This window comes from Varanus komodoensis, unplaced genomic scaffold, assembly GCF_004798865.1.
Source record: "Varanus komodoensis strain SLA01 unplaced genomic scaffold, ASM479886v1 scaffold115, whole genome shotgun sequence".
Lineage (NCBI taxonomy): Eukaryota > Metazoa > Chordata > Lepidosauria > Squamata > Varanidae > Varanus > Varanus komodoensis.
Window position 1 is genome coordinate 15,009 of NW_025335330.1, and position 12,744 is coordinate 27,752.

Consider the following 12,744-nt stretch of genomic DNA (forward strand, 5'->3'; position numbering starts at 1 on the left):
GCTGTGAAAGACACTGAAGCGGCTGCAGGATGGAAGCGAGAGAGACCCCAGGGGAAGAGAGCGTCTTCTCGGCGTACCAACCCCAGTCCCTCACAGGCTGCTTCAGTGGCTCGCTTTTTAGCACTGCACACGCTTTTAACTTCATTTTGAAAAACATGTGGGAAAAATGTGGCAGTATATTTACCTTTGCAACTATTCAAAGGCACAATTCTACATAGCATTTCAAAGTGTGGTTTAATTTCCTTCTCTCAAACATTGCAGGTCAACTAATTACAATGATCACCTGGAGGAAATTATTTGAGACAAAATTATTATTTGAGTATCGAGACAGACATGTGTTGTTGTTGTTTTAGCTTTGTTGTTTTCTAAATACAAGTGAAATTCGACAAATTAGATCTCTCTGGGACATCCAAAATCTTCTCATGTGTTGATTGACATTTTTCCTACACAGATCAGTCTATGCAAATTAATTGCCTCCCTCCCCCACCCCAGAAAACCTACATCACTGGAAAACAGTTACGAAACCAAGACAGCAAATGCATGGATTGTGCCAGCACAGATGGGACTTGAAATGTCTTTTTAAGGAGAGGCTTCTGTCACAGTGGTGACACGCCAAGGAAAGGGAAGGAAAGGGAAGGGAAGGGAAGGGAAGGGAAGGGAAGGGAAGGGAAGGGAAGGGAAGGGAAGGGAAGGGAAGGAAAGGAAAGGAGAGCATCTTTCCTGCCCTTGTGGGAAGAACGGGATGGATGTTTGATCAGGCCTTTTTCTGAAGAAATCCTTTCCGAGGGACGAGAAGAGACCCGAGACCTGACAAGTGCCTGCTCGGAGTGCCGGGACGCCATTTGGGGCAACCCGACTGAGCAGGGTGGCCCAGAGAACGCCGGTGACTCTGGATGCGGTGGCATCGCTGCCGTTTGGGCACAAATAGCAGAGCCCTTGGGTGGCCTCGCCCAGGCGGGCTGGGAGGATCCAGCCGCACTCGCCTGTGGCGTTTGTGTGGACTGGGGCCTGTTCCAGCAAGGTGAGCCCCGTAGCCCCGGGGGCGCCTTCCTGCCCTGGCAGTGGCTGTGGCTGTGCTTCTGGGGCCTGCCATTTTTATTTCCCAGCAGTCCCCTGGTTAGGATGCCCTCAGATCCCGTAGCATCATTGAGAAGGGAGAGCTGGGAAATAGAGGGCAGCTTCTCTGTGCCCAGGAGAGCCAGGCCAGAGGGTGAGGCGGGTGATGCTGGCGACCCATAGGGTGCTGGCCCAGCGGCCTTCGCGGCCCTCTTTCGGCCGGGCCCACCCTCACCGTTGCCAGGGGTGCAGAAAAAGCTGCCTCATCCCCTTGGCTGAACACGCTCCCCTCCGTGCAGTTGTCTGCCAGCGGCTGCGGAGACAGGGGCCCGGCCAGGATGCGTCCAGGACGCTGCAAGATCCCCGGAAACGAGAAGGGCTGGCCGGGCCTGAGGCCTCAGGGCACCGGGTGTCCTGGGCTGCCCCTCCCAGCTGCCCCGACCACCGGCCAGGCCCAGCACCCCTGGGGGCGCCAGGTCGGGGAAGCTGCTCTGCGGAGATTCAGGTTCCGCATCCTGGCTAGGGCCACTCTCCACAGGCAGCTTCGAGCGGGGGCGGTGGGGAGGCCAGTCCATTGGGCCAGGCTCTCCGCTGCCCCGACCACGGAAGGGGCACCGACGTGCCGAGCCCAAGGCAGCCTTGTGGCTCTACCTGCTCCGCACCGGGAGCGCAGAGTGGAGGGCCCGGCCCATATCGCGGCCACGTGCAGGAACAGGCCCTCACGCTGGGCACCGCAGACATCTCCCGGGCACCTCCAGCCAGGACACGCCACCGCCGCCCCCTCTGCCTGCCCGGAGGAGCCCTGCCCTCTTCCAGGCTCCCGGGGGGCTCTCGGCGCTTTTCTTGCGCAACCAGCAGGCACTGAAGCAGCCCGTCTGCTGGCCGAGGGGCGCGTGGCTTGCATGGCTTCCCCGGGGCCAGTGCAGCCCTGGCTGGGCAAGGGCAGGGACTTTCAGCCAAGCCACTGTCTCCCTTTCTGCCCATCCAAGTCGTTCCAGGAAAGACGGGACAGCCGCCTGTTGGGGGTTACGTGAGCAGAGCCGGCGTGCGCCGGAGTCAGACTAGATGACCCTGGAACCCCTTCGGGCGAGCTGTGCCTATTCTGCCAATTGTGATAATAAATGGGTGCGTTTTGGGGAGGAGCTTTGCGAGCGCCGCTGGCATCTCCACCACCACAGCCGCATCCCACACCTCTGTGCACTGGCTGCTCCGTGTTGCCCCTGGGCCTCCAGTGGGCCTGTCCTGGCTGGGCCTGGGTGCCTTGGGCAGCTTCTTGGAGCCCTTCCCAGGCGGGCCTTCAGTGAAGCGGCTGGACACACGGGCGAGGAAGCAGCGGCAGCCTTCTCCGGACGAATCTCTGCCCAGACTCGCTCCTCCGGCTCCTCAGAAGGACCCAGAATCGGCACTGCCCGCTCCTCCTGATGCGCTCCGCCGGCTCCCGCTTTTCCATGCAGCTCTTCGTAGAAGTGGAGAGTCGCGGAATAGCAGCGCTGGAAGGGGCCAGGGAGGCCATCGGGTCCAACCCCCTGCAGCTCCAGCCAGAGGTCGGATCCGGACCTCAGGAGCAGCTAAGGCCCGCTTTTGCCTTGTCTTCCCCGTGGCGGCCCTTCGGTCATTGGAAGACCACTCCCTTGCCCCTCTTTGCCAGGGGGCCAGTGCCCAGCTCTCCCTTCCCCTCTTTGCCAGCTCTCCCCACGGTCTGGCTCTTACATCCCTCGCATGCCCGGTGCCCAGGCGCACTGCTCCGCCTGAGCCATTGGTCTCTGACTCTCCCCTGCGGGGATTGTGGGCCTTCTGCCGCCCAGAAGTGCCACAGCGCAAGGGCGAGCAGGTCCAGGTCGCTCCAGACTCCATGGGAGAGGAGAGGAGGCGGTGCTGGGAAGGCACCAATGAGGAGGCGGCTCCCGTTCTCCTCCGGAGAGCAGGGAGGAGGCCAAACCTCGAGCAGCATTGGTTTGGGGAGGAAGACGAGCCCTCCTTCGCGAGTCACAGCGGCTGTTTTTTGCAGTTGCTTTCGGGAAAACTGGCCAATGCCAAAGACGGTGTCTGAGTGATGCAGCCACTGTCCAGGGCTGGGCCCAGGACTAAGAGCAGCGCCTGGTTCCAGCTGAGACCACGGCAAGGCCAGCTGGCCCGGGGAGGGGACCGAAGCCAGCCTCCGCGGCCAGCCCACGCCGGCCCCGGTGCCACGAATGAATCGTTCTGGCCAGCCGAGAGCGAACCAGCCGCTGCCACGGCCTGCACGGCGGCAGCACGAGTGGCCCGGGGGGCTCCCCAGGCAGAGGAATCAGCCGGGCGGGGGGCCAGTGGCGGGACAGCACTAGACGGCCCTGTGCACCGCACTGCGTGGGGGAGGAAGCGTGGCCAGCAGGCAGGAGGAGATGAGGTGGGGGGCTGGAGGGCGCAGCAACCCCCCCGTGCTTCTGCAGGAAAGCAGCTCGGGATTGCGAGGCGCATTAGCAAGGTGCTTGGCCGTCGCTCGGTGGTCCAGGGCAGCTTTCACGGCAAAAGGACTCGGCTCCCTTTTATTCATTCACCTTGTTGAGCAGTTTGTGCTCACCCCCCCCCCCCACGGCCTTTGCCTTCCTGGAGCCCAGGGCAGTGCTTGGTTTTATCTACAGCGACCCTGTGAGGTAGGCGAGACCAAGAGGCAGGAACTGGCCCAAGCCGAGCGCGAGCTTCCTGGCGGCACCGGGCCCAAAGCCCAGGTCGGCCCAGCTCCATTCCAGCACCTGCGGTGCTGCCCCACACCGCTTTCCCTGGCCAAGGCGGTGCCACCCGGAACTCGTGTGGCCCCAGCGACTGCCCAGGCGGAGCTGGTGCAGCTCTGCCAAAGAGCCGCTTCAGGGGCTCCTCTCCGCACCCCCCTTTGTGCTCCCCAGGCTCTGGTAAGAGCGCCTGCCTCCGTCCTCCATGCCCCGTCTCCAAAGGACAGCAGGCACCTCCCTCCCCCCGCCATCTTGTAGATACGTTAATAAATTTAAAGTGTGTCTTAAACCATTAATGGTGTTTTGTAATCTTGCAGCAGTTTTATCGCAGATCATCTCAGACCTGCCTCACTAATGGGAAACCCTCTGACTTAACGGTGTGGGTTCTCGTGCACTCGTGGGCAGCCATAAAAGCTCAAAGCGCAATTCAAATACAATGAATCCTCTTAATGGGCGCGTTTGATCCGTGTTACAGCCCTAAGTCTTCCGTGGACGATGTTCAACGGTGCAATCATTCAAGTGCATGTGGCTTCCCAGGACCGTGATAGCGAAGCGCAGAGGGAAGGTGCTTTGGGGCAAAAGGCCCCAGCTTCAAGCGCACGCTGATGGGACCTGAGCGAGCGGCTGGGGGGCCCAGCGAGGCAGGGGTCTCGGGGCGGTGGTGCGCAGCAGCGTACAAACGCCTGTCCAGACCGCAGCTGCTGCTGCGAAGGAGGCAAGGCGGAAGTGGGCATGGAAGAGAAAATCCAATGGCCAGGATCTTACTCTCCACATACAAGCCTTTGGTGTCATTGCACCTAGAATATCGCGTTCATTTCTGGTTGCCTCACCTGAAAAGGTAATAGCCGAGTTGGAGGAAGCACCGACATGACGGAGGTTTTTGAAGTCATGCACAGGGTGGAGAAAGTCTTCTCGCTCTCCCGTAAGACTTGAACCCAGAGGGTTATTCCATGAACCGGGTGGGTGGGAGATTCAGGACAGAGCCAAGGGAGGGCTCCCCCAGCCAGTGCATAGTTAACCTATGGAATTCGCTTCCACGGGATGTACGGATGGGCATCCATTCTGGCAGCTTTAAGGGGAGACTGGGCAATTCCATGGAGGAGAAGGAGGCCATCCCTGGCTACTTGGCTTGCTGGACTTGGCCACCTCCGTTGGCAGGGGGCCTGCCTGCCTGCGTGCGCATGGACTGGGAGGGCCCCGATCCGGACCAGCAGGGCTGCTCTCAGGAGAGGCAACGTGGGCGATTATGTGCAGACCTTGAGAAAAGAAAATGGTGTTTTTTTCTGCGATGTGCTGAGAGCAAAGCATTGAGAGAAATGTGGAACTTCCTCAGTGGAAGTTGTGGATCTGGATTTGAACCACCGGACCCATCTGCCGGCTACTGGTGGGGCTGGAAGGGCCAGGCTGCTGGGCCAAGGGAGGGGCTCGAGTGGGTGACAGGGAGGGCCGGGGAGCTGCGAGAGGAGGCTGCGAAGGGGGGGATGGATGGGGGGGGGATCAAGTCTTGGGCCGGTCACGAGCCACAAGAGAAGAGCGGGTGGCTGGGAGGCTTGGCAGCACAGACAATGCATGAGGCCGAGCGGAGGGACTGCTGACTGAGGCAGGTCCTGCAGGCGGCTTCTTGACACCTTGGATTTAAGGCGACAGAACGGCTTCCAGGGGGAGCGAGCCGGCGCAGCACGGCCCCGGACACCCTGCCTGCCTCCTGCCTCCTGCGCAGGCTCGGCCCGGGCTGGTCGTCTCTGGGGGGGGATCGCATTGGCACCTGATGGCTGGGTGCAGCGCTGGCCTGCTGCCTTCTCTCAGCCAGCCGCGGGATGATGGAGGGACCATTGCCCGAGACAATGAATACGGCAGAGGAAGCACGGGGCGCCTGCTGCAGGCAGCCCTCGGAAAGGGGCGAGAATCAGCGCTGAGCCACTGACAGCGGGAGAAAAGCGGCCTCCTCTCTGGGAAGGTTCTGGAGCAGGGCCTGGCCAGGGGGGAGGGCGTCTGCCTGGTCCCGGCTAGGCATTCCTGCGGGGCTGTCGAGGTGTGCAGAGGGCGTGTGGCCACCATCTCCACCCGCAGGCAGACTCTTCTGGTCCTTCCCAAGGTGCCGATGAAGCTGGTGGAGCCGTCTCCCGGGGACAGCAGGGTAGAGGAGGGGCCTGATCCTGAGCCTGTGCCCACACCTGAGCTCGGCCCTGGCTGAGGCCCTGTGCTTCTGCAGGCAGGGCTTCCCTTTCATCCCAGCATCATGCCGAGGCTCCCCCAGAATTCAGCCTCCCAGTTTGCCGGCCGGCGCCGGCCAGTGCCAGCCGCGTTCTTTCCGCAGTGCTGCTCAGCCTTTGAAGGGAGCTGCGGGTCCCCGGGGAAGACGGGGCTGGGCTCGGGGAGGGCACACCATGAGCTGTTAGTGTGACAGCGATGTCAGGAATGTGGGGAAACGGGAGCAAAGCACACCGCCCCTTCTTAGGAGTCGGAAGATGCTGATCCTTGCTTGCTGCTTCTCACAACTGCTGCCCAGGGGACTCCTGCATTTTTCATCTGCACTTTATTTTCGTCAGATGCCACTTGGGGTTGTGTTTTTGTGCCACTATGACGGGGCCTCTGCCTGTGCATGCACACGCACAAGCATAACCAAAGGCTGGGCTGCTGGCATTAACCTCATGTGCTCCGTGCTTGCAGAACAACCCTCCTTTTCGCTCTCGGTGAAGGGACTGAGAAGAGGGGCGGCTGGAATGGGCCGCCCTTGGCCTCTGCCAGGCAAAGGTCCCTCGGCCCCACTGCTCCGAGGCACGTGGCCGGCCCCAATGCCCGCCTGCCCGGAGGGGCGCTGGGGATCCGCAGGGCAGGGCCGAGGGAGGAGAGCCGGTCGGCGGGGAGGGGCGTCGTCCCGAGGGCGCCCGGAGCCGCGACGGGGGCGCGGGGGCCTCGCGCGCGCAGGCGAGGGGCGCGGAGCAGGGCTGCGCGCGGTGGGCCCGGGCGCCCGCCGCGTCCCTGGTCGGTGCTGCCGGGGCGCTCGGAAGGGACCCGCGGCCCGGGAGCCCTCGACCTGCGTCCCGCCTGCAAGGGGCTTGCCCCGCCCGGGAGCCGCCTCCTTCGGCGCGTCCCCGTGATCGAGCGATCGCCCACCGCCCTGGCCAGGGCTCCCCGCGGCCCACGAGCCGGGCCCCCCGCGGCCGCCCCCCGCGCCGAGAAAGGCGCTCCAGCAGGTCCTTCGCCGCGCAGCAAGGCTGGCGCCGCAGGCCGCCGGCGGTCCCGCTGCAGAAGCCGCGGAGACTCGCGAAGGGCTCGTTCCGGGGCGCGGAAGAGCAGAGCCGGGGCGCGCCAGAGGAACTTCGGCCCGGCCCTGCTGTAGCGGGACGCCACCTTCGAGCACCCCTGGCACACGGCCGCCCAAGGGCACCGCGCACGCCTAGGCCGTTGGCCCCATTGCACTGCTCACTCGCTCTCTCGCGCGCGCACGCACACGCCCACACACTCTCTCACTCGCGCGCGCGCGCGCCACTTCTGGGAGACTGTCTGGAGGGAGGCTGGCCTGCTGGATGCACGCATCCAGCCAGGCCTCCCGCGCCTTGCAGCGCACCAGGCCGTCCACAAGCCCGGTTGCTTGGGGAACAAATGCCCGCGCAGGTCTCTGCAGAGGATTCCTCCTGGGGCGTTTGGTCGTGCGAATGAGTGGGGCTGAGCAGGGGCGGGAAAGGGACTCGTCCGACTTGCAGCTGCATGTGCAGCGGGCTCCGTGCGCCAAGGTGAGCCTGCCCTGTGGCGCTGTGCGCGCGTCAGCCCCGATGCACGTGCAAAGGCGCCTGTGGGCTCGCCCGTCTGTGAGAAGGGGCTCAGCTGCGACATTCGCGCTCTCAGATGCCTCTGCTTGAATGGAGATTGATCCAGAGGCAAGTCTCCCTCCGCCCTGTTTGAAGTAGCCAAAGGTTTGGAAGGTTCTCTTCGGCAGCCTTCCCCTCCGTTTTGCCCTCCAGACGCGTTTGGACTGCAGCTTCCGGGATTCTCAGCCAGCCGTCAGGCTGGATGCACTCTGGGAGCTGCAGTCCACATGCCCGAGGGCCGCCAGGTGGGGGAGACGCTGCTGGGGTCGCTTTGGCAAGCCAGTGCAGCTGGAGATGTTGGGCTGGGACCCCGAAGCCCGGCTTCGGGCCTCCACGCAGCCGCGCGGCCCCCTAGGAGACTTCGGCCAGTCACAGACTCCCAGCCCAACCTCCCTCCAGGGGTGGCGGTGAGAATGCTGTGGAGGGCGGGAGGGTGATATAAGGCACCCCGAGTTCCTTGAAGGACGGAAGTGCGGTATCAATTTAATCAATAAATGAAATGAAAGAACTTGCATGATTCTCACCAACCTTCGCACTGGCTTTCACATCACAAACAGAGTTCAATTCTCCAAAAGCAAATTTGTTTTATTTTTAAAGATAACACCTTTATTTATGTATTTATTATTGTTAGATAGTAATTAATTTATTGTAATTATTATAATTATTATTATGCAGAGATGAACCATTTCCCCCCTTGATCACAGAGCAAACAGTTTTGCTGTTGTTTAAAATGTTGATGGAGTCCTGATTGAAAAGAGATCTCTGGCTACCTGCCTATCTACCGGTACAGACATACGTGCTCCCCTGCTCTCTCTCTCTCTGTGTGTGTGTGTGTGTGTGTGTGTGTGTGTGTGTGTGTGTGTGTGTGTGCTGAATTCTAGAACATGGCAAGAGGCAGCGTCTTCTCATCCTACACAAAGGGAGGGGTCGAGTTCAGAATCTCAGCCGCTGCCGGAAGCGCCGCGTTGCTCCGTTCGTTCGTCACTGTCTCGGTGAGGGCTCCCTGGGCGGGTGGTGGGTGGGTGGGCGGGCGGGGAGAAGTCAGATGCTGGGGCGGGTGGCGGTTCTCTCAGCTATGTCGAGTCCTGGTTGACGACTTTGCCCCCGTTCATGGTGGGCGTCCCTGAACTTTTCCTGGAGCGTCCTTGTTTCTCTCCAATTTCATGCAGGGATGGCTCTCTGTACATGCACACTGCAAGGAGAGGAGAGAAGAAAAGAGAAGAGAAGAGGGAGCAGTCACGATCCCGGAGCCTCGAGGCCCCCCCCTGCGCCGCGGAGGAGGGAGGAGGAAGCATGGGAGCAGGGAGCCTCGTCACCGGCCAAAGGATGGGAGCGTGCGTGACCGGGGAGGCACTTCGCTGCCTCGGGCACGGAGAAGGCCTGGCTCCACACACGGTCAGCCCCTGCCAGCAGCCCCAGCTAGGGCTGACCAGGCCCCTGCCTGCGCCGGGGATGCCTGCCAGCGTTCTCTGAACGTCATGCCCAGGCTGAGCTCGGCTGGCCCCGTCCTGGTTTGCAACCTGCCTTCTTAGGCCCACTGGAACGGCCGCTGTGCGCACCTCCGAATTAGAATGGCAGGCTATTGTGGGGCAAGACGAGGGATGCCTGGCTGCCTCTCTCCCCTTAGGGCCTCCTTATAGCAACCATACAGTCCCAATTGCAACCATCGGGAGCCTAGACAGGCAGAAGGAATCAAAAACAGCAAACCCAGATTGCTCAAGCAAGTGAGCCCAGCCGCATTCTCCCAGGAAGCAAAAGCAAAAGATCCCTGGGACCTACAGCCAAGGCCCTTCCAATCCCCACAGCAAGCCATGCCTCCACCTCCCCGAGCAAATGCGCACCCCTCATGCCAGGAAAGCAGGCAGCGACGCCTCATACCTTCTATGGGTTTTGGTACAAAATGCGATGATGGCTTGGTCTTTTTCACCCGGTTCCCCTTCATAATCTGCCCTTCTTTATTGAGTCCCAAGAACCAGGCTCTCCCCGATTCCTGCTGCCGGTACAGCGTGGAGGAATATATAACATAGTAGTTTTCAAAGACGGACTCCTTAAATTTGCACTCGGGTGTGAAGATGTCCTGCAGCAAGCAAGGGAGAAAGGAAAAGGAAAGAAGGGGTTAATCTGAAGTTGCCCCAAAGTCAAGGAGGGAGCATCTCCATGGGTCAAGGCGTATTCGTGCCAGTGGAGAGAGCACAAAATTGGAAGAGGCAGCCCCAGGCTCAAGCAGATCTCAAGACCAAGCCAGAGGGTCTCGCCCCCTTTCGCTGCCCCCAGGCACTCCGTCCTCCCACTGCCGGAGCTTTGGGCTGCAGCGTGCTGGCAGTTTTAAAGGCCCACCCGCTTTGCCTTCGGAACGTGCCCCCCGGCAGCATCCCCAGAGCTGGACTCGCCCCTCAGGATGGAAGAGGACCCTCTCCTCTGCTTGGGGGACGCTGTAAGAGCACCTGAGCCCTGGGGGCCGGACCCAAAGCCCGCCCAATCTGGCATCCTCCGCAAAACCTGGGGCCCTCCAGCAGCAGGCCTTCCGGACAGGGAGGTCCCAGGTATTCCACTGCGCGACCCGCCGAGGCTCAGAGCCACCGAGAGCCCTGGGCTCATCCCCCCGGAGCCCCCTGGGCAGCAGCGCTTGGGCCAGAGCGAAAGGGGCTCCGTGTCACGCAGTCGGGCTCAGTGGCCAGCTGCGTGGCTCACGTGGCCGGGAAGGCGTTCTCGCCTGGACTGGCCAGTGAAAGGAGGTCAAAACGAGTGGCGGAAACTCCAGAGGCCGCTTCCTGTGTCTCCGGGGCAGCCCTCCCCGAAGCGGTGCCCAAGGGGCCTGCCGGAGGGCCTCCGGAGAGGGGGCTCCTGCGCAGGCTGCGCTGGGCATTCATGCGCTGAGCGCCCCTTCGGCCACAGCCCTCGCAGCGTGAGCGTGTTTTTCTCGCACTGAATGGCATTGAAGAGGAGGATCTTCTGCATGAGGCGGGTTTTATTTTTAGCCGGCCGGCCGGCATGTGCCACCCCCCCCCCCGCACCACATCCCGCCGCCACGCCGACAAGAGGATGAAAATACTAAACGGCTCATTGCGAAGGAATAGGTGCCTCATTGTCATTTTGCACAATGCATCCAGTGCGGTGCACACGCGATAAAGACCCAAACATGAATTTTAATAAACATTTTGTATCCGATGTACCTAGTAGTGGGCGCACTGTTTAAAACAGCAGTGCAGCTTCCCCTCCTTTTGTGCAGCGGTCTTCTTGGGAGAAAAGTGAAATTGGAAGGGCTGTTTTCTAAAAATAAAAGTTGCTTTTGGTTCCAAGCTTGGCAGAACTGAAGCGCTTGCCAGTCGAGGCAGCTTCAGAAGAGGACCAGACAGCTGCCTACTCGGAGGGAGGTGGAAAGATGGGCAATGGGGGGGGGCTTCTCAGTGAGCCCCCTCCCTTAACGGGAGGATGGAATGGATTCCCGGGGTCCGCCTTGTCACTCTACGAGGAGGCTGCCAAGTCAGCTGCTTGATGGGGTCTCAGCGCATCTGTTCAGGCTGTTCAAACACTGCCCGAGTGTTGTGGGGTTTTCACGTGTTGTGATGCCTGGGAGCGAGCCAGGCTGCTCCAGCTATACAGCGATACCAGAAGAGTAACCGTAATTATTCTTCGTCTTACTGTTTCCAAATGTTCTGGCTGCGCTTACAGCTCCACCCGCCCTTTCTTGTTGGCATCTGTGCACTCTGCACACGCTCATCGAGGCCTCCTTCCAGCCACCACGGCCCACGTGCCCCTTTGCAACAGGAGGAAGAATGAGGGACCAGGGCAGGGAGGGAAAGGGGAGGGGATAAGGGTGGGGGGCTCACCAGGCTCCTGGGGAGTGGGGGGCCTTGCCCACGCCAGCACCCCTCGGGGCAGATCTGCACCCCAAGGACGCGTGTCCATCAGCTCACTGCACACATGAGCCAGAGGGCTGCGGCCCGGCCGCTCTCCCCCAGACCCGGAGACCGCGAGCGCACGGGCGGCCCTGGGGCACAGCCTGTGCTGCCTTGCAGACCCCATCTCGCACGCCAGAGAAGCCGGCCGGCCTCCCCGGGTCCCCGACCCGGTGGCCCCGCAGTGGCACGGCTGGCCACTGGCCAGGCTGGGCGAGCACGAGGCCATGTGCCAAGTGGCTGATCCCCGCCCCCTGCTGGCTTCCCCAGGCCCAGGCACGGATGGGCTTCAGCCGCATAACCACCAGCAGGACACGCAGGCAGCCCCCCCTTAGTTAACACCCCGGTTTAAAGCCGTTTGCAGCTTAATTGGGTTGGCAGGGACGGCCTGGACAGGCTGTGCTTTAAAAGCCCCCCCCCCCCGGATGCTGCAGGGTCCCAGCGACCGCCTGCCCCTCGTTCTCGCCCACCAAGCGGCACAGTGCCCGTCGCCGGGGGATGCGGCTCTGGCCCGGGGGCAGAAGTCTGCGGCGCTTGCACCTCGGCAAGCCAGTGCCCAGCCCCTGCTGGTCGCAACGACAGCCCAGCTCTGGGGGGGGGGGCTTGCCTCCCCCACCGTGCGCCCAGGAGCAGACCAAGACTGCGACCAGGGTGGCCTCAGGCAGGGGGAAGTCCTCTCTCCTTCTGCCTAAAATTGCCTTCCGCGCTTTTTGAAAAGACTCCAGATGAGTTTTTATCAGCCTCACTATTCTAGCATTTTGTCTGTATTCTCATTCCCGATACGGAATTTCTCTGGATGTCCGCAAGGCAACGTGAATGCTGCATTAGCCTGTTGCCTGGACAGTCAAGTGCGACCGGAGCTTTCTGAACCTCCTCTATCCTTAATCAAAAGCTTCCGCTTGCCGATTCTGCTTTACGGTTTCTTGATGAACGAGGGGCTTCTGATGGCCCCTGAAATAATCCCTCTTCAGTACCCCAATTTTGCTCCGCATGACTGTTTTGGCCCATACTGCTCTTGTGCTGTAACAAACCAAAACGAACCGTGAGAGAAAATTCGTATTTAAAGCTCTCCTCCTCTCTCTTTACGGCACAGAAACTGGCGTGGGGACAATCCGGACAAGGCATTTCAGGGGAAATGGACAGGCTGTTCACAGCTAATCCTGTTTGCTCGTCAGGAGGCAATAAAATGCCAAAGGGGGAGAGCATTGTTGAATATTATTTAATTTCTCTACTGCCCAATAGCTGAAGCTCACTGGGGAGTTTACCATG

General features: G+C 61.1%; 1 protein-coding gene across 2 annotated transcripts in view; it reads right to left on the reverse strand.

Moving 5' to 3' along the window:
• Window positions 1–8,649: 8,649 nt before the first annotated feature.
• FGF12 (fibroblast growth factor 12) overlaps window positions 8,650–12,744 on the reverse strand; it is a 96,822-nt gene continuing 92,727 nt past the window's right edge. For both annotated transcript variants that reach the window (XM_044421122.1, XM_044421121.1), the window contains exons 4-5: window positions 9,455–9,653; window positions 8,650–8,768 (exon numbers count right to left, since the gene is read on the reverse strand). In XM_044421122.1, the coding sequence (XP_044277057.1) occupies window positions 8,650–8,768; window positions 9,455–9,653 (318 nt within the window). The remainder of the gene's footprint in view (window positions 8,769–9,454; window positions 9,654–12,744) is intronic.